The sequence below is a fragment of the Hyla sarda genome, chromosome 8, assembly GCF_029499605.1.
Source record: "Hyla sarda isolate aHylSar1 chromosome 8, aHylSar1.hap1, whole genome shotgun sequence".
Lineage (NCBI taxonomy): Eukaryota > Metazoa > Chordata > Amphibia > Anura > Hylidae > Hyla > Hyla sarda.
This window is the reverse complement of record NC_079196.1, coordinates 129,751,705-129,774,062: the sequence shown is the minus strand read 5'-3', so window position 1 is coordinate 129,774,062 and position 22,358 is coordinate 129,751,705. Positions and strand designations below refer to the sequence as shown.

General features: G+C 39.7%; 1 protein-coding gene across 1 annotated transcript in view; it reads right to left on the bottom strand.

The window, feature by feature from the left end:
- Positions 1 to 22,358, bottom strand: part of OSGEPL1 (O-sialoglycoprotein endopeptidase like 1) — a 227,730-nt gene that overhangs the window by 153,838 nt on the left and 51,534 nt on the right. Inside the window, exon 4 of the mRNA XM_056533917.1 lies at positions 19,486 to 19,690. Coding sequence (XP_056389892.1) covers positions 19,486 to 19,690 — 205 coding nt within the window. The remainder of the gene's footprint in view (positions 1 to 19,485; positions 19,691 to 22,358) is intronic.

The window sequence follows — 22,358 nt, the reverse complement described above, 5'->3', positions numbered from 1 at the left end:
AGTCTTCCCATAGACTTTTATTGAAAGGGGCGGGCCATGATGTCACGAGGGGCGGAGCCGTGACGTAACGATGCTCCGGCCCCTGTATTGCCCGTCATTACGTGCAGAGCGAACTCGCTCTGTACTGTAATGATAGCGCAGTGCCGCAGCGGGGATCCCGGGGCTCCCCAGCCGCGGGACCACGGCGATCTGACATCTTATCCCCTATCCTTTGGATAGGGGATAAGATGTCTAGGGGCGGAGTACCCCTTTAAGGACCAGAGCATTTTTTTGCAAATCTGACCACTGTTACTTTAAGCATTAAAACTCTGGAATGCTTTTACTTTTCATTCTAATTCCGAGAAAGTTTTTTCGTGACATATTCTACTTTAACATAGTGGTACATTTTTGGCATTACTTGCATCCTTTCTTGGTGAAAATCCCCAAATTTGATGAAAAATTTGAAAATGTAGCATTTTTTTACATTGAAACTCTCTGCTTATAAAGGAAATTAGACATACCAAATAAATTATATATTAATTCACATATACAATATGTCTACTTTATATTTGCATCATAAAGTTGACATGTTTTTACTTTTGGAAGACATCAGAGGGCTTCAAAGTTCAGTAGCAATTTTCCAATATTTCACAACATGTTCTAAATTGGAATTTTTCATGGACCAGTTCAGTTTTGAAGTGGATTTCAGGGGTCTTCGTATTAGAAATACCCCATAAATTACCCCATTATAAAAACTGCACTCCCAAAGTATTCAAAATAACATTCAGAAAGTGTGTTAACCCTTTAGGTGTTTCACAGGAATAGCAGAAAGGCGAAGGAGAAAATTCAAAATCTTCATTTCTTACACTCGCATGTTCTTGTAGACCCAGTTTTTGAAATGTTATAAGGGGTAAAAGAAGAAAAAGCCCCACAAAATTTGTAACCCAATTTCTCTCGAGTAAGGAACTACCTCATATGTGGATGTCATGTGCTCTGTGGGTGCACTACAAGACTCAGAAGAGAAGGAGCGACAATGGGATTTTGGAGAGTGAATTTTTCTGAAATGGCTTTTGGGGGGCATGTCCCATTTAGGAAGCCCCTATGGTGTCAGAACAGCAAAAAAAAAAAAAAAAAAAAACACATGGCATACTATTTTGGAAACTACACCCCTGACGCAACATAACAAGGGGTCCAGTGAGCCTTAACAACCCACAGGTGCTTGACGACTTTTCGTCTGATGTGTAAAATTTTTGTTTTCACTAAAATGCAGTTTTTCGAGCAAATTTTAAATTTTTACAAGGGGTTATAGGAGAAAATGCCCCCCAAAATTTGTAACCCTATCTCTTCTAGGTATGGAAATACCCCATGTGTGGACTTCAAGTGCACTGCACAGAAGAGAAGAAATCACATTTGGATTTTGGAAAGCAAATTTTGCTGAAATGGTTTTTGGGGGCATGTCACATTTAGGAAGCCCCTATGGTGCCAGAACAGCAAAAAAAAAAAAAAAAAAAAAAAGACACACATGGCATACTATTTTGGAAATGTCACCCTTGAAGCAACGTAACAAGGGGTACAGTGAGCCTTAACACCCCACAGGTGCTTGACAAATTTCTGCTAAAGTTGGACGTGAACATTTTATTAATTTTTTTTCACTAAAATGCAGGTGTTACCCCTTTATTTCAAGGGGTAATTTGAGAAAAAGCCTCTTAAAATTTGTAACCCATTTCTTCTTAGTATGGAAATACCCCATATGTGGATGTAAAGTGCTCTGCGGACGACCTACAATTCTCAATAGAGAAGGAGCGCCATTGAGCTTTTGGTGAGAGAATCTGGTTGGTGCGTTTACAAAGCCCCCCGTGATGCCAAAACAGTGGACCCCCAAATGTGACCCCATTTTGGAAACTACACCCCTCACAGGATTTAATAAGGGGTGCGGTGGGCATTTACACCCCACTGGCGTTTGACAGATCTTAATATTTTTCATTTTCACGGACCACTGTTCCAAAAATCTGTCAGACACCTGTGGGGTGTAAATGCTCACTGTACCCCTTATTACATTACATGAGGGGTGTAGTTTCCAAAATGGGGTCATATATGGGGGGGTCCACTGTTCTGGCACTATGGGGGCTTTGTAAACACACATGGCCTTCAATTTTGGACACAATCTCTCTCTAAAAGCCCAATGGCGCTCCTTCTCTTCTGAGCATTGTAGTTCGCCTGCAGAGCACTTTACAGCCACATATGGCGTATGTTCTTACTCAGAAAAAATCTGGCTACAAATTTTGGTGGACTTTTTTACTATTCTCTCTTGTGAAAATGAAAAATAAGTACACCAACAAAACACAGTGAAAAGCCTAGTATGGGAGGGGAACTATAATACGTCCCTACAGTGCTCCTGAGGCTATGTCTGTATGGACATATCTATGCTGCCAATACAGGAAACACGAATACACAAACTATATAGCAAGAAAACTGTGGCAGACAACAGCGTGAATGCAAATAATGTTTATTGTTTAAAATTACAATAAAAACAGGATTGGCGTCTGACAAATATGGAACATCTCTCATATGGAACCTACTAATAATATGTAAAATGCCAGCATAGCATCTCAAGGTAATAGAATTCTATATAGCAGCCTAACAACAATACAGTGCTGTATCCAGATTCAGTGCAAGTGCTAAAGTACAGTACAAGCGCAGGAACACAGCAGCAAAATACCTACATGTGCAAGCAGAAAGTGCAACAGAGAGAAACGTCCACCCCTACATCCGTTTCGGACTTGCGTCCTTCTACCGGGACTACGGAAGAAGGACGCAAGTCGGAAACGGACGTAGGGGTGGATGTTTCTCTGTTGCACTTTCTGCTTGCACATGTAGGTATTTTGCTGCTGTGATCCTGCGCTTGTACTGTACTTTAGCACTTTATGCATATATTTTCATGCACTGAATCTGGATACAGCACTGTATTGTTGTTAGGCTGCTATATAGAATTCTATTACCTTGAGATGGTATGCTGGCATTTTACATATTATTAGTAGCTTCCATATGAGAGATGTTCCATATTTGTCAGACGCCAATCCTGTTTTTATTGTAATTTTAAACAAACATTATTTGCATTCACGCTGTTGTCTGCAACAGTTTTGTTGCTATATATATTTGTGAAAATGAAAAATGTAGGGTAACACCAGCATTCTAGTGAAAACATTTTTTTTTTCTCATTTTCACATAAAGCTTTAACGAAAATTCTCAAACACCTGTGGGGTGTTAAGGCTTCCTATACCCCTTGTTACATTTCGTGAGGGGTGTATTTTCCAAAATGCGGTCACATGGGTATTTATTGTTTTGCGTTTATGTCAGAACCGCTGTAAAATCAGCCACCCCTGTGCAAATCACCATTTTAGACCTCTAATGTACATGGCATGCTCGCACTCCTGAGCCATGTTGTGCGCACGCAGAGCACTTTACGCCCACATATGGGGTAGTTCTGTACTGAGGAGAAATTGCATTACAAATTTTTGTACCTTTTTTTACCTTTTACCGGTTGTGAAAATTGAAAGTATGGGACAACACCAGCATGTTAGTGTAAAATTTTTTTTTTTTTTTTTAACACTAACATGCTGGTTTACACCCCAACTTTACCTTTTCATAAGGAGTAAAAGGAGAAAAAAGATCCCCAAAATTTGTAACACAATTTCTCCCGAGTACGGAAATACCCCATATGTTTCCTTGAAATACGACAGGGCTCCAAAGCGAGAGAGCACCATGCGCATTTGAGGCCTTAATTGGGGATTTGAATCCACCACAAAAATACCCTACGGCAGTTTTCCCAAACAGGGTGTCTCCAGTTGTTGCAAAGGTTAATAAACTTCAGAAAAATTGGATAAAGCCACTCAGCTCACTCACCATTCAGCCCAATATGATCCTTGTAGGGAGATACCACTAGTTTCCTAAACGCTGGAGCTCGGAGACATGGGCCGCCTGCCCATGGCAACTTGTAGAGATAAGGGAGGGTATCCAGCTTCACAGCATGAATGCTAAAATTTCAAGCTTTATTCGAATCCATTAAAACATGAACTTGCAAGATAAAACCAGGCGCGCCAACGCATTTCGGACCTAGAATGGGTCCTTAGTCATGGCAATTAACTAGCAGAACTGTGCTGATTATAGTGTACCTGATATGATGTTGGATCGCGGTCTTTCCATCCACTTGGGCCGGCGTGTGATGGCAGTTCCGGTGGATGTCAGGTGAGCAAAGCTTCGGACAAACCGAGCCCGATGCAAAACCCGTATTGGACCAATACATAAATAAAGATTGGCATATCGCTATAAGACGGTACTGCATAAGTGTGAATGTATATCTAAATTTGATATCCATCAAAGCCAATGGCAACAAACAAGGCTTGTGAACATGTACTTAAAGTACAATACCGGTTTAAACATAAGAAGTAATAAATAGGAAAATTGGGGATAGAAAATTCTTGTTCATAATGAATGAGCAATAATTCCAGTACGATGGTCCCATATATATATATATATATATATATATATATATATATATATATATGTGCCAGTACTCGCAGTGCAACAAGATTATAGGACATCTATACAGATTGTCATATGAAGAAAGTTATATAACTGCACATATGAGTGGGAACATCAATGATCATAAAACCACTTAGTGTGAATGGGATGTAGGACCAAATATCAGCAAAAACATCAAAAAAATTCAAGAAGATTAACATGAGCACTGATAAGATACCCCCCCCCCCCCAAATACAATGTATATAGATTACAAAGATGTATAGAAAAAGCATAAAAAGAAAATACAATAGTATGGGCAAACACTGATCCAGCATAGATAGACAAAATTTTCTAAATAGTATAACCTCATTCAATATATTGTTGCAGCTCTGACATATCACCTTTTATATGACACAAAAAAGCATTGTATGAATTATCACTTAATGGGTCTATAGATCAATGGATAGTTGCAACCCAAGTAAAAAGGCCAAATTAATAGTAAATGATGTACCTATATATAAATATACATAGTGTGCTCAATATATGTACATAAGATCATTACGGTAATTTAGGCCTCTGGGGGCACGTGTATCCAGAGATAAAATCCAAAAGGCTTCTCTGGACTGCACCATACGTGTCCAATCACCACCTCTTTTAGGTTGATGCACTTTTTCAATGCCACAAACAGTTATGTCTAAATGGTCACCTTCATGGATTTCTCTAATGTGTTTACTGAGCCCTGATGATGCACGGGTGTTATTAAACAAGTGTGTAGACGTGGCTCCTCTCAGGTGCTCAGCTAGTCTGGTTTAGAATTTTCTAATAGTGCAGCCTACATACTGAAGTGAACATTTTTGGCATGTGGATAAGTAGATTAGATGATGTGTGTTACAGTTCATGAAGGTTTTTATGGGAAAAGTTGACTTGTTGGCTGTGGAAGTGAAAGTCCGAGTGGGATTGACAAGTTTGCATGTTGAGAAAGGAAGGAAGGCGCCTCATGTGCGGGATCAGTAGATCTTGCAGGTGGGGGTAGGGGAAGGTGATTCCCAAGCCGCTTACCGAAGTTGGTTGTGCGCCCACACACAACAAGGTTAAGAGCAGAAGAGATATGCAAACAGGTCCACTGCAGCCCTCCTGGGTAAGTGTAGAATCAAAGGCGAATGACCAGGGAGTCAGGAGTTTGTCTGGCGCAGAGAGGAACCATCAGACAGCCAAGTAAAATCAATGGATTCATTAGATGCAACGCGTTTCGCTGCGCATGCGCAGCGATAATCAGGCATGACAAGGGGAGGCTGGTAACAGGTATATATACCTCCAGGAATTAACCATTAGAGTGCTTTTTGAAAAGAGTTTTTACATAGAATTACATATCCATATGACAATGTATAAAAAAAATATATAAATATAAACAGAAATCACAAAAATAGTAATAAGACAGCAATATGAAAGCACAATGCAATCCTATAAACATATGTATATAAATATATATAATATAATATAATTATAATTATCGCATGTGGTGTGAATGTAATACCACAAGCGACTCAAGAAGTCGCAACGCTTAATCGCCGGTGCGGCATTCAACAACACAAGTTGGATATTATTTCAAAAAATGTATATGATATAAAAAGTTATGTCTATTGATTCAAGAGATAGAAAAATTATTATTTAATTGTATATCGCTGCCTTATTAAAAAATAAAAAATAAATGACAGTGCGATAAACCAAATCGCAACTGACCAAAAGAAAATGTATGAAAACTACTTAGAAAATAAGATGAACTCAGTTAACTAGTGCGGTATTGAATACAGCAACCGGCGAAAACGCAGGGTGTGAATATTCATACAAAAATCCAAATTAACAAACAGTAAATAAATTAAAAATACAAAAGTATTTATATGTAGAAAAAGAAAGAAAAATAAACAAAACTTAGGTAATAAAACATAAGGAATAAATAAATACACAGTGGGGCGCTCCAGGATGAACAGTACAGAAGGAACGAAGAAAAAAATCAAGGTATAATATTTTCGAAATTAATCCATATGAAAAAATGGGAAATTTTTAAATCCCAAATTATCAAATTATTTAACTGTATCGATACATTCATTAAAACCTTGAGGGTGCAAAGTATGTAGTTTGTGAATCCAAAAGGATTCGCGATTGTTCAGTCCTTTTGGATTCACAAACTACATACTTTGCACCCTCAAGGTTTTAATGAATGTATCGATACAGTTAAATAATTTGATAATTTGGGATTTAAAAATTTCCCATTTTTTCATATGGATTAATTTCGAAAATATTATACCTTGATTTTTTTCTTCGTTCCTTCTGTACTGTTCATCCTGGAGCGCCCCACTGTGTATTTATTTATTCCTTATGTTTTATTACCTAAGTTTTGTTTATTTTTCTTTCTTTTCTACATATAAATACTTTTGTATTTTTAATTTATTTACTGTTTGTTAATTTGGATTTTTGTATGAATATTCACACCCTGCGTTTTCGCCGGTTGCTGTATTCAATACCGCACTAGTTAATTGAGTTCATCTTATTTTCTAAGTAGTGTTCATACATTTTCTTTTGGTCAGTTGCGATTTGGTTTATCGCACTGTCATTTATTTTTTAATAAGGCAGCGATATACAATTAAATAATAATTTTTCTATCTCTTGAATCAATAGACATAACTTTTTATATCATATACATTTTTTGAAATAATATCCAACTTGTGTTGTTGAATGCCGCACCGGCGATTAAGCGGTGCGACTTCTTGAGTCGCTTGTGGTGTTACATTCACACCACATGCGATAATAATAATTATATTATATATATTTATATACATATGTTTATAGGATTGCATTGTGCTTTCATATTGCTGTCTTATTACTATTTTTGTGATTTCTGTTTATATTTATTTATATATTTTTTTTATACATTGTCATATGGATATGTAATTCTATGTAACAACTCTTTTCAAAAAGCACTCTAATGGTTAATTCCTGGAGGTATATATACCTGTTACCAGCCTCCCCTTGTCATGCCTGATGAAGCTGCGCATGCGCAGCGAAACGCGTTGCATCTAATAAATCCATTGATTTTACTTGGCTGTCTGATGGTTCCTCTCTGCGCCAGACAAACTCCTGACTCCCTGGTCATTCGCCTTTGATTCTAAGTTTGCATGTTGGTTGATTACATTTATGAAAACCAGTGCATGACAGCCACGTTCCTGATCTTGTATTGTCTCTATATTCACTAGGGGACAAACTGTTTCTGAGAGATTGTCCTCTTCTAGCGACAAATCTGACACCCGTGTGCAAGATTTTGGCTGTAATTGAATCCTGATACAGGACGGGTATATGTTGCTGGATTATATTGCAAAGGTCTTTGAATTGTAGTGAAAAAGGGGTGGAGAATGATTTTGTGTGGAGTTTTTTGTTGTTGTTGTGAGCTATTTTTAATGTCACCATTTTTTCTTTTGTCTTTTCTTTTCTCCACAATAACTTTAGCTCGGGTAAGAGTAGTTTCTTTATATCCACGGTTTCTCAATCGAGTATATCTGTGGCTGAAGTCCGATAAGTTTCCAGCGTTGATGATGCTCTGTTAGCTCTAGTGTATTCCCCTATGGGGAGATTCCAAATGGTATGTGGTGAGTGGCAGCTGGTAGCATGTAAAATTGTGTTGCCAGATGAAAGCTTAAGGTACATAGATGTATGAATTTTGCTAGTTTCTGCATCCCCCTTTAAGGTGACATCCAAGAAGTTAACAGAGTCTCGAATACTATGAGTAAACTGTAGATTAAACGTGTTTATATTGATGTATTGAAGAAATGTGGAAACCTCATCCTCGGAACCCTGTCCACACTAGGAGGAGGTCGTCTATATATCGGTCGTACCACCCAAATCGATTGTCGATGGGGGTTAACGACCGAATACACGTAGACCTCCTCCCAGTGTGACATTTAGAGATTGGCCAACGAAGGGGAAAATTTAGCGCCCATAGGGAGGCCCAAGCACTGTAGAAAAAATTGTCCATTTAATTGGAAGAAATTATTCGGAAGGACAAAGTATAGAACCTGAAGTAAATATTGCTGTAAAATTGGTGTATAATTGCTGTATTTGTTTAGGTGATACCGAACTGATTCCAAGGCAATGGACGTGTAAAGTGCTGAAACGTCACACGAGAGCCAGGAATAATTATCTTTCCAGACAATAAATTCAACGACATATAACAGTGACTTGGTATCCTTAATATGTCCCATCGTGCGGGTAACTAGTGGTTGGAGTAAATGGTCCAACACTATCCTATTCTTTCCAGTGGAGAATCTATTCCCGCAATGAAGGGACGAAGCGGTGGTGGAAATTGATCTTTATGAATTTTGGGGAACTCGTGAAACACGGGACATTTAGGAAACTGTGGTAGTAGTCATACTGCTGTTTATTAATGACTCCCAGATGTAATCCCTCGTCCAGAAGTAATTTAAGTTTTTGAGTGACCTGTGTCATGGGATTGCATGTGAGTGCTAGGTATGTAGTTCTGTCGTTCAACTGTAGTATAATAGATTTTTTGTACAATATTTTTTTTATCAAGGACTACTACTGAGCCTCCTTTATCACAAGATCTTGTAGTGCTTGTCGTTAAATTTTATTAAGATTATGTTTTAATGGAAAAGGAGAATTAAATAGGTCTTTAACCCCTTAAGGACCAAGCCCATTTTGGCCTTAAGGACCAGAGTGTTTTTTGCACATCTGACCACTGTCACTTTAAACATTAATAATTCTGGAATGATTTTAGTTATCATTCTGATTCAGAGATTGTTTTTTCGTGACATATTCTACTTTAACATCGTAGTACATTTTTGTGGTAACTTGCATCCTTTTTTTGGGAAAAATCACAAAATTTGATGAAAAATTTGAAAATTTAGCATTTTTTAAACTTTGAAGCTTTCTGCTTGTAAGGAAAATGTATATTACAAAAAAAAAAAAATAATTCACATATACAATATGTCTACTTTATGTTTGAATCATAAAATTGATGAGTTTTTACTTTTGGAAGACATCAGAGGGCTTCAAAGTTCAGCAGCAATTATCCAATTTTTCACAAAATGTTCAAACTCGATATTTTTCAGGGACCAGTTAAGTTTTGAAGTGGATTTGAAGGGTCTTCATATTAGAAATACCCCATAAATGACCCCATTATAAAAACTACACCCCCCCAAAGTATTCAAAATTACATTCAGTCAGCGTTTTAACCCTTTAGGTGTTTCACAGGAATAGCAGCAAAGTGAAGGAGAAAATTCAAAATCTTCATTTTTTACACATGTTCTTGTAGACCCAATTTTTGAATTTTTGCAAGTGGTAAAAGGAGAACATTTTTACTTGTATTTGTAGCCCAATTTCTCTTGAGTAAGCACATACCTCATATGTCTATGTAAAGTGTTCGGCGGGCGCAGTAGAAGGCTCAGAAGGGAAGGAGCGACAAGGGGATTTTGGAGAGAACATTTTTCTGAAATGGTTTTTGGGGGGCATGTCACCTTTAGGAAGCCCCTAGGGTGTAAAAACTGCAAAAAAAAAAAACAAAAAAAAAACATGGCATACCATTTTGGAAACTAGACCCCTTGGGGAATGTAACACGGGATAAAGTGGGCCTTAATACCCCACAGGTGTTTCATGACTTTTGCAAATTTAAAAAATAAATAAAAAATTTGACCTAAAATGCTTGTTTTGCCAAAAATTCGACATTTTTAAAAAGGGTAATCGCAGAAAATACTCCCCAAAGTTTGAAGCCCAATTTCTCCCAATTCAGAAAACACCCCATATATGGGGGTGAAAAAGTGCTCTGCTGGTGCACTACAGGTCTCTGAAGAGGAGTAGTCCCATTCGGCTTTTTGAAAGCAAATTTTGCTCTGGGGGCATGCCGCATTTAGGAAGCCCCTATGGTGCCAGGACAGCAAAAACAACCCCACATGGCATACTATTTTGGAAACTAGACCCCTCGGGGAACGTAACAAGGGGTTGATTGAACCTTTATACCCCACAGGTGTTTCACGACTTTTGCTTATGTAAAAAAAAAATTTTTTTACCTAAAATGCTTGTTTTCCCAAAAATTTTACATTTTTAAAAAGGGTAAAAGTAGAAAATACCTCCCAAAATTTGTAACACAATTTCTCCCGAGTACGGCGATACCCCATATATGTGACTCTAAACTGTTGCCTTGAAATACAACAGGGCTCCAAAGTGAGCACCATGCCCATTTGAGGCCTAAATTAGGGACTTGCATATGGGTGGACATAGGGGTATTCTACGCCAGTGATTCCCCAACAGGGTGCCTCCAGCTGTTGTAAAAAAAATGCCTGGACAGTCAGTGGCTGTCTGGTAATACTGGGAGTAGTTGTTTTGCAACAGCTGGAGGCTCCGTTTTGGAAACAGTGGCGTACCAGATGTTTTTCATTTTTATTGGGGAGGGGGGCTGTGTAGGGGTATGTGTATATGTAGTGTTTTTTACTTTTTATTTTAATTTGTGTTAGTGTAGTGTTTTTAGGGTACAGTCGCACGGGCGGGGGTTCACAGTAGTTTCTCGCTGGCAGTTTGAGCTGTGGCAGAAAATTTGCCAAAGCTCAAACTTGCAGCCGGATACTTACTGTAAACCTCCGCCCATGTGAGTGTACCCAGTACGTTCACATTGGGGGGGGGGGGGGGGGGGGACATCCAGCTGTTGCAAAACTACAACTCGCAGCATGCGCTGACAGACTGTACATGCTGAGAGAGTTCTAGTTTTGCAACAGCTGTAGGCACACTGGTTGTGTATCACTGAGTTTGTGACCTAACTCAGTGTTTCACAACCAGTGTGCCTCCAGCTGTTGCAAAACTACAACTCCCAGCATGTACGGTGCATGCTGGGAGTTGTAGTTTGCAACAGCTGGAGGCACACCGGTCGTGAAACACTGAGTTAGGTAAAAAAAACTCAGTTTCACAACCAGTGTGCCTTCAGATGTGCAAAACTACAACTCTCAGCAGTCACCGACAGCCAACGGGCATGCTGGGAATTGTAGTTATGCAACCAGCAGATGCACCACTACAACTCCCAGCATGCACTTTAGCTATTTGTGCAAGCTGGGAGTTGTAGTTATACAACAGCTGAAGGTACACTTTTCCATAGAAAAAATGTGCCTCCAGCTGTAGCAAAACTATAAGTCCCAGCATGCCCATAAGGGAATGCTGGGAGTTGTGGTGGTCTGCCTCCTGCTGTTGCATAACTACAGCTCCCAGCATGCCCTTTTTGCATGCTGGGAGCTGTTGCTAAGCAACAGCAGGAGGATCTCACTCGCCTCCTACTGCTGCAAGCTGCCGCATACTTGTCAGTCCCTCGCCGCCGCTCCTGGGGCCCCAATCCCAACATTGACGCCAGAGATCGGGGTCCCCAGCTGTCGGGGTCCACGTCCCGCAACCGCTCACATACTCCGGAAGAGGGGCGGAGCGGGTTGCGGGAGGGACACCCACAGCAGGTGCCCTTATTGGTCGGCCGGTAAACTGACGAATCAGGGCAATCGTGAGGTGGCACCAGTGCCACCTCACCCCTGCTGGCTATGGCTGTTTTGGGCCGTCAGAGACGGCCCCGATCAGCCAGTAATTCCGGGTCACTGGAGACCGATTGACCCAGAATCCGCCGCAGATCGCTGGGCTGAATTGTCCAGCGATCTGCGGCCATCGCCGACATGGGGGGACATGACCCCCCCTGGGCGATATGCCGTGATGCCTGCTGAACGATTGGATATGCCCTGTGTCCTTAAGGACTCGGAATGCTGTGTCCTGAAGAGGTTAAGATCCCTTTCCACCCGCAATTGGAACCATCCATGGTATTGTATCTGGAGTTTATAGGATAATACGTTGGATTTGGTGTCAAAAAGTTTTCCATTGCATGATTACGTTCATTAGGTGTATTGTTCACTGTGGAATTTTCCTGTAAATCCAATAGATTCAGCAATGCAACATGATCCTGGAATGAAGTATGCAGAGGTAGCGTGTTTAGAGCTGTGTAATTTATATAAGGTGTCTTACCATTTTGCGTCGGTGGAGATGGCATTTCATTGGATATGGCACCTTCAGAAAACAAATGTCTCTTAACCGTGAGGGATCTCACAAACTTATTAACATCCTTTATAGTTTGATACAAATCAGGTTTGGAAGTAGAGACAAAATTTAGACCTCTACTAAAGACCTCAAGTTGAGCTGTTGTGAGTATGCAATCTGACAGATTAAGTACCGAGGAATGTTCAGATTGACTGACTTCTACTTGCGATATCTGGTGCCGTATTTGGTGTGAGTTGTGTTTGTGTTTTCTGCCTGCCCTCCTTGGTCGACATCTGGCCCTTGTTTTAGCCTTTTTCTTCTTGTTCTATTCTAAAAAAATCTGAATTAGATGTGGATTTGTGATATGGCTGTTTTGTTAGGTGGTGAGCTGGGGCTGCTGCATTATTATATGATTGCTCATCTGTGTCCGAGAATTCGGTTCAATAATCAGTGGATTCATTGTCCGAAGATGAAAAACAAACATTCTTTTTGGTGTCTGAGATTTTTAAGATTGACCGTGGAGTATTTTTATACCATATATATATATACTTGGTTGTTAGAGTAATCATTAAGGTCTCTTGTAAATTTTGACTTTTTTTAAAGTGGTTATAGTGTCCTCCAGTTTGTTCAAATTCTGTTGCATTTTCTCTTGCAACACAGAGAAATCAGGGGGCTGGTTATATTGTTGCACTGATAGCAATATAGTTGATTTCTTTCTCCAAGGCTAGTAGCTTTTTTTCTTCTCGATCTATTATTAACTTCCTAAGTTTGAAAGAGCACTCATTCAAGATTTCATTCCATTGAATAGAAAAGAGTACATCGTAAATGGTCGTGAAACGTTTTTTGATCCGAAGACCCCTGGGGATCATGTTATGTTCAACATATTGCGCAAGTGTGGTGGCATCCCACCAGATTTTTAATTGTTGTATTTTGAATTTTTCCAAGTCCCAAGTTAGTGGTTTTAAAACAGAAGGGATATTGGATTGTAATTGTTTAGTAAAGATGTTTGCAACTTTGGTTTTGCGTTCAGCATTATGAGATAGCGACACGTCATTAACATTTTCTGATGTACCAACATACTCAGGTGTGTTATCCATGTTAACAGAAATGAATGTAATACTTAGTAAATGCGCAATGTATGTATTTCAGATGGTAGTCTCCATATATATCACACAGTAAATATCCATAGGGTTGTGGAAGGAGCACGAGAGCCAGGCGGTAGATCAAATGACAGAAAAATTGGATAAAGCCACTCAGCTCACTCACCATTCAGTCCAATATGGTCCTTGTAGGGAGATACCACTAGTTTCCTAAACGCTGGAGCTCGGAGACGTGAGCCGCCTGCCCATGGCAACCTGTAGTGATAAGGGAGGGTATCCAGCTTCACAGCATGAATGCTAAAATTTCAAGCTTTATTCGAATCCATTAATAAACTTCACAAATATTATTATGAATAATTTGGGGGGGGGGGGGGTACCGTTTTTATAATGGGGTGATTTATAGAGGTAACTAAAGTGGTCCCTAAAAAAATCTTATTTTGAAATGTACTTTAAAAAATGCTTATAATATAATATATAAGCATAAACAACATAAAGAGATATATCTATATCTATATCTATCTACACACACAACAACAACCACCTCAGAATCGCTTGGATCAATAAAGGCATTCCAAAGTTATTACAACATAAAGAGACACCAGTCAAATTTGTAAAATAGGGCTTGGTCATCAAAGAGTACCTGTTTCCTGATGCTGCAGTGAGGGAGAGGGATTCATATAAGGGACACAGAGTTGCTGCATGTCTCCCCTCATTTCTCTGCTGCTGAGTACAAACCAAAAAGCTGGTCAGGACTGGAGCAAGGATTTTTGTCTATCCAGGCGAAGGTGCATTTGAATGCCCTACCCATCGCCATTCACTGGAGCACAAAGTAAATTTGCAGCCAATATATATTTTTCTTGTATTATCAATTTGAATTCCAAATTAAAAGGTGTCTCTAGACTTTGTGAGGCCTTAGGAAAAAAATCGAACAGGAGGCCCAAACTGATGAGCTGTCACGGTGTCAAAGCCTGGTCAAGGTATTGTGCCCATCTCCCGCCCCCTTCCCCGGGAGGTGAATGTAAGAGAATGGCAATGCCTACAATGTATGCATCACCACTTACCAAGTAAGGTGCAAGGGTACTTTCTCAAGAATTGGGGTTTACTAGCATAAATTAATACCTCCATAACAGGATGACAATACTACTGTAGTGATTAAATAATAAATACCGCTATACATAGACCAAGATCACCAATAAGCATGGGATAAATAATTATTCCACACCATAATCACTACTATTACTACCACGTGGTAAATGGATAATACCACCATACTGATACTGAATAAAAAGATAGATGACCGGGGGAAGATGACCATGGTAGGGCTGGTCTGGTGAAGCGGTTGCGAGTTGATTGGGCTGGGGGGAAATAGACGAGCTGTGGGGGGGGGGGGGGGGATTTGGGGGGGGGGAGATGGGCCACAGGGGTGGGGCAAGAGATGGCCGGGGGAGATGACCGTGGGGGGGCTGGTCTGATGAAATGAGTTGCAGGCGGTTGGGGGATTAAACACAGTGTAGGGTGTGTAGTGGGGATGGAATCAAATGGAGCCCAGGTGGCTGCACAGTGATGCCAGCCTGGGCTCCTTTGTACAGCGGTCTCAGCTCCCAGCGGAAAATACAAAATCCCTCTCTCCTAAGCAAGTTTTGGAAGCCAGGTTCGGGCTGGCTTACATTTACAGTGCATTGGAGGTGCTTGCGACTTTTTGTGCGACTTTAGCACTTGATAAATCCCAGACCACCGCAAAGTGAAAACTGAAATTTACTTTCCTAGGCTCTTTTGTAGCTTTTTGCTTACAGCCAAAATTCGCACCTGCGGCTAAGCATTTTTTTGTGTGACTTTTGGCTGTAAGTAAAAAGCTACAAAAGAGCCTAGGAAAGTAAATTTCAGTTTTCACTTTTGTAAGCAAAAAAAAACAAAAAAAAAAACCCAGCTCTAAATACCTCGATAAATCTCCCCCATAGAAAAATTCAAAATACAACAATTAAAAATCTGGTGGGATGCCACCACACTTGCGCAATATGTTGAACATAACATGATCCCCAGGGGTCTTCGGATCAATCCATCAGCTCTACCCATGCTCTGCTCTGCAGACCATATAAGTATCTTTGCACTTAACCGCGGTCAGGCAGGGACTTGGGGCCATATCACAACTCATTCATAATATGGACAAGAAAGGACGAATTCTCAAGAAATGTCTGCGCAAATTCTGCCTTGCTTCAAGCTCCCATTTAGCTCAATGGGGTTTCCACAGCTGTGTGCACATAGCAGAAAAAATTCCTGCATCAGAATTTCTGTCGAGAAGCCAAATTCTGCTGGAAAAATGAAAATGTTAATTCTTCTGGTGAAATCCGCAAGTAAACTTCCATTAAAGGGGTATTCTGGTGAAAAACTACTTTTTTTCATATCAACTGGCTCCAGAAAGTTAAACAGATTTGTAAATTACTTCTATTAAAAAATCTTCTTATCCTTTCAGTACTTGTCAGACAGAAAAGAACAAATCAACTTCAGCAGCTGATAACAGTGCTCTCTGCTGACACCTTTGTCTGTCTCAGGAATTGTCCAGAGCAGGAGAGGTTCTCTACGGGGATTTGCTCCTATTCTGGACAGTTTCTAAGACAGATGGAGGTGTCAGCAAAGAGCACTGTTGTAAGACAGAAAATAACAATTAAGCAGCTGATAAGTACTGGTAGGATTAAGATTTTTTAATAGAAGTAATTTACAATTTATGTATACACAGAGTATTTTGCTGCTGCATATTTTCCCGCCCATCAAAGTCAATAGGTAGCAAAAACAAAATATGCTGTGTATACGCTACTTGAGAACCTACCCTTAAAATGCATTTTCTGTTTCGGTTTGTGAAAATCTATATCAATTAGTTTGCCAATCAAAAGAAAACACTCATTTTTAAAACAGAACAAAACAAATTGTGAGAACACAGCATTACACGTGTTCATACTCAATAGGATAGTTTCACACCGGTGCTGTTTAATCCATTGTTCTATTCTGTCAGTGGAATAGAACGGTAGAAAAAATGGTATCGGCAAGTCAGCTGCATTCTGGACACCAATGGCACCCAGTAAACCCCAATGACATTATTGGGGTCTGTTGGGTGTATGGAAAGCTCTCAGGTATTTTACCAGATAAAATAGCACAGCATACTGAACCATTTTATCTAAGATTTTTGGACAGAACCATTGATGCAAGTGTGAACCCAGCCTTGCAATTATAGTACCATGCATGCTCAAAAAACAAATAGATACAGTCATACATTCTGAAAGACACATACATCTATATCTATATATACACACACACACACACCTGTATCGATTCACAATATATATATATATATATATATATATATATATATATATATATACATACATATATACACATATACATATATACACATATACATATATATATATATATATACACATATATATATATATATATATATATATATATACATACATACACATATATACACATACATACATACAGTACAGACCAAAAGTTTGGAAACACCTTATTCAGAGTTTCTTTATTTTCATGACTATGAAAATTGTAGATTCACACTGAAGGTGTCAAAACTATGAATTAACACATCTGGAATTATATACATAAAAAAAAGTGTGAAACAACTGAAAATATGTCACATTCTAGGTTCTTCAAAGTAGCCACCTTTTGCTTTGATTACTGCTTTGCACACTCATTCTCTTGATGAGCTTCAAGAGGTAGTCATCTGAAATGTTCTTCCAACAGTCTTGAAGGAGTTCCCAGAGATGCTTAGCACTTGTTGGCCCATTTGCCTTCACCCTGCGGACCAGCTCACCCCAAACCATCTCGATTGGGTTCAGGTCCGCTGACCGTAGAGGCCAGGCCATCTGGCACAGCACCCCATCACTCTCCTTCTTGGTCAAATAGCCCTTACACAGCCTGGAGGTGTGTTTAGGGTCATTGTCCTATTGAAAAATAAATGATGGTACAACTAAACGCAAACCTGATTGAATAGCATGCCGCTGCAAGATGCTGTGATAGACATGCTGATTCAGCATGCCTTCAATTTTGAATAAATCCCCAACAGTGTCACCAGCAAAGCACCCCCACACATCACACCTCCTCCTCCTCCTCCACACTAGCACACCTATGAAGTTAAAACCATTTCAGGTGACTACCTCTTGAAGCTCAACAAGATAATGCCAAGAGTGTGCAAAGCAGTAATCAAAGCAAAAAGGTGGCAACTTTGAAGAACCTAGAATAGGACATATTTTCACTTTTTTGTTATGTATATAATTCCACGTGTTAATTCATAGTTTTGATGCCTTCAGTGTGAATCTACAATTTTCATAGTCATGAAAATAAAAGAAAACTGAGAAGTGTGTCCAAACTTTTGGTCTGTTTTATATATACACATACATGCACACACACACACACACACACATCTATATGCAAATATTCATACACTTACTATAACTAACTGCACTCAAATACACTTACTCATACATACACTGACCTTTGGGATACAGACAGGCTTCTCACATGGCTTCTCCGTACATCCTGGGGATAGCCATGGTGGGGGTCAGGAGTCAGGACCTCTGGAGTGATGCTTATGATCACGTGGAGGAGGGGACACAGCACAGACAGCTCTGCAGGCAGTCTTGTGCTTTTCATCTGCTCTATCTTCCTTGCAGGCTGCCGTGCTCTTAGAATCCTTCCACTCCTTCAGGAACTGACAGCAGGATGCAGCTCAGTGGAGAATATGCAGCATAATGAAAGTGATGCTGTGCATCCTACAGGCTGTTTGCCAGGCCAGCAGCCAGAAAGTGCCTACAATTTAGACTAAGTGGGCCCCTGCATCTCCCCCCAGTTCTACTACTACTGCAGTTCTTCACCTCCTCGCTCCTGCTGCCGCTCACCGCCAGTGGAAATAAAATGGCAGAACCAAGCAGGATGCTGGTCACGGTTCTTTAGAGCTACTTCCATGCGCTGCTCGGCACTGCTGTAGTAAAGAACAGGTGCAAGGGTTCCTGTTCCTTGCTCCTCCACAATACTAAGTGGTGATTCATACATTGTACGCATTACTATTCATTTTAATTTTACAGGGAGACCCCAATCAGAATCTCCTGCCAGTGGCTGAGGATTCAGATTTTTTCGCCCCCTACAACTCAATGCCCTAAGGCAGCTGCCTAAGCTGCCTTTGCGTAGAGCTGGCCCTGCTCCAGGTATAGCTATCTGTGTAAGCTGCAGAGATTCAAGGTACCAGGGTGAGTTTGTGTGCAGGAGGGATCATCGTTTGTGTTATCAGTAGTAGCTCCTGTCTCCTGTCCTGCACCTGAGATGCAAGCCCCACCTGCCAAAAAAGTAACCTTATAAAAGTCCAAAGCCCTTTTCATTGTAGTAAAACAGGATTCGGTCAGTAATATATTAGTTTTACACCCCTAATTTGCAAGAGTTTATGCAAGCAACTTGAGGATTAACAAGGGAGTAGTCACAAATGCTTCAAATGAGGCATAAATATAAGCATTCTCCCCATTAAGAGCCAAGTAATGGTCACAGTCTAGGCCCTTAATAGCGTATTAGGAATGGAAACTAAGAGAACCCATATCGAGTTACCGTAACTATAACTCATTTTCTATTTATATTTGGAATAATTCAATTTTTCTGATTAACTGCATATTGTTTGTAACTTGAGCATCGGATTAAGAGATAGATAAAAGTCAATTTTGCAGTATGGACAGATTTCTCATACAAAATGTCTGATGTTTGTTTATCAAACAATTGTGTGGTGTTGGACTACTGTCAATAAGAACAAGTAATTGTAACTTACCTTCCTTTTTTTCTAGTTTTTGAATAAGACGATCATAATGGTTGCGCAATCCAGCAAAAGAAAAGTTGCAGTCTTGGTACTGCGCCATTGGAGGACTGTGTTTGATAAACCTCTTGTCACCAAACTGAGCCAAGTACTCTATGGATTGTCCTCCACTCATTGAAGAACATTCTGGATGGTTAAACAATGAGAGTCTCCTAGCAACCTACACAGAAAGTTTATATTTATGTCAATATGTATTATTTTATTTACACACAATTATAGTTCAGATCACAATACGACACTTTTAAAGAGTTGTACAAAGCCACTGAATTAATTAGAAAAGTTGATAAGGGCAATACCATTGTTGTAATGTCCAGAGATTTTAGGTTACTGAAGCAAATAGAAAAATATAGGATTGGTCAACTTTCATATCCATACATTATAATCCTACTGTAAAAATAAAAGGTAAATTACAATATTTTCTTGTAATTTGGAATGTGGAAAAGGATTACTTTCAACAGAAAAAGGAGGGTATGTTATTATACCTATACCTAAACAGCCATGTTGGTATTTCTTGTCTAAGACCCACAAGGGTTTCCCATTTCTCCCAGGTTGGACATTCATTTACAATATTGCATCAGTAGAGGGGCCACTATTAAAATATACAGATTAGTTACTGCCTCCATTGCTTGTCAGTATCGCATCATATTTAAAAGTGACAATTTCTTAAGAATTTTAAATAAGGCCCAATGAGAAGCCTGTTTCCTTACAACTACAGACATCGAATGTCTTTATACCTTAACACAACAGGACACAGGCATAACTGCTATAAAAACCCCTTTTCAACTATAGACATTAACCCCTTAAGGACTCAGCACATTTGGACCTTAAGGACTGAGACAATTTTATTTTTACATTTTTTCCTCCTCCCCTTCATAAAATCATAACTCTTATATTTTCATCCACAGACTAGTATGAGGGCTTTTTTTTTTTGCGCGACCAGTTGTCCGTTGTAATGCCATCACTCACTTTACCATAAAATGTATGGCGCAACCAAAAAAATACTATTTGTGTGGGGAAATTAAAAAGAAAACCGCAATTTTGCAAATTTTGGAAGGTTTTGTTTTCACGCCGTACAATTTATGGTAAAAATGACATGTGTTTTTTATTCTCTGGGTCAATACGATTAAAATGATACCCATGATTATACATAGAGATGAGCGAGCTTACAGTAAAATTTGATTCGTCAAGAACTTCTTGGCTCGGCAGTAGATGACTTTTCCTGCGTAAATTAGTTCAGCCTTCAGGTGCTCCGGTGGGCTGGAAAAGGTGGACACATTCCTAGGAAAGAGTCTCCTAGGACTGTATCCAGCTTTTCCAGCCCCAGGAGCACCTGAAAGCTGAACTAATTTACGCAGGAAAAGTGATCAACTGCCGAGCCGAGAAGTTTGTGACGAATCGAATTTACTGTAAGTTTGCTCATCTCTAATTATACACTTTTCTATTATTGTTGCGCTTAAAAAAAATCGCAAACTTTTTAACCAAATTAGTACGTTTAAAATCCCCCTATTTTGAAGACCTATAACTTTATCATTTTCCGTATAAGCGGTGGTATGAGGGCTCATTTTTTGCGCTGTGATCTGTACTTTTTATTAATACCATATTTGCTTATACAAAACTTTTATTACATTTTTTATTAATTTTTTTGGGAATAAAATGTTATAAAAAAGCAGCTATTTTGGATTTTTTTTTTTTTACTTTCACGCCGTTCACTGTACAGGATCATTTACATTTTATTTTAATAGTTCGGATATTTACGCACGCAGCGATACCAAATATGTATATAAAATAATTTTTTTAATTTTTAAATTTTTTTTTTTTTTTTTTACACTTTTTGGGGGTAAAATAGGGAAAATGGGACAATTGACGTTTTTATTGGGGGAGGGGGGTTTTCACAATTTTTTTACTTTTTTTTTTACACTCTTATAGTCCCCATAGGGGACTATTTATAGCAACCATTTGATTGCTAATGCTGTTCAGTGCTATGTATAGGACACAGAACTGATCAGCATTATAGGTCATCTTCTGCTCTGGTCTGCGGGAAGGCAGATCAGAGGAGAAGACTCCGGGAAGCCAGCGGAGGAAGGTAAGGGGACCTCCGTCTGCCATGCAGGATGATCGGATCGCCGCGGCAGCGCTGCGGACGATCCGATCATCCTGTTAAGTGACCGCGATGCTGCAGATGCCGTGATCTGTATTGATCACGGCATCTAAGGGGTTAATGGCGGACATCCACGGGATCGCGGGTGTCCGCCATTACCGGCGGGTCCCTGGCTGCGATCCACAGCCGGGACCTGCCACACATTATGCCGGCATCGCTCCGATGCCCGTGGTTATGCTCAGGACGTAAATGTACGTCCTGGTGCTTTAAGTACCACATCACTAGGACGTACATTTACGTCCTGTGTCGTTAAGGGGTTAAAGGGGTACTCCGGTGGAAATTTTGGTGGAAATTCAACTGGTGCCACAAAGTTAAACAGATTTGTAAATTACTTCTATTTAAAAATATTAATCCTTCCAGTATTTATCAGCTGCTTCATAATACAGAGAAGGTTGTATTTCTTCCTGCTCCTCAGGAAGTTGTATTTCTTTATGGAATTCTTTTCAGTTTGACCACAGTACTCTCTGCTGACAAAGCAGGATAGGTTTGCTACAATCCCGTAGCAAACCAATCCTGCTTTGTCAGCAGAGAGCACTGTGGTCAGTTCCTGTCATGAACAGAGTTGTCAGCAGAGAGCTCTATGGTCAGACTGAAAAGAATTCCAGAAAGAAATACCACTTCCTGAGGAGCATAAAGCAGCTGATAAGTACTGGAAGGATAAAGATTTTTA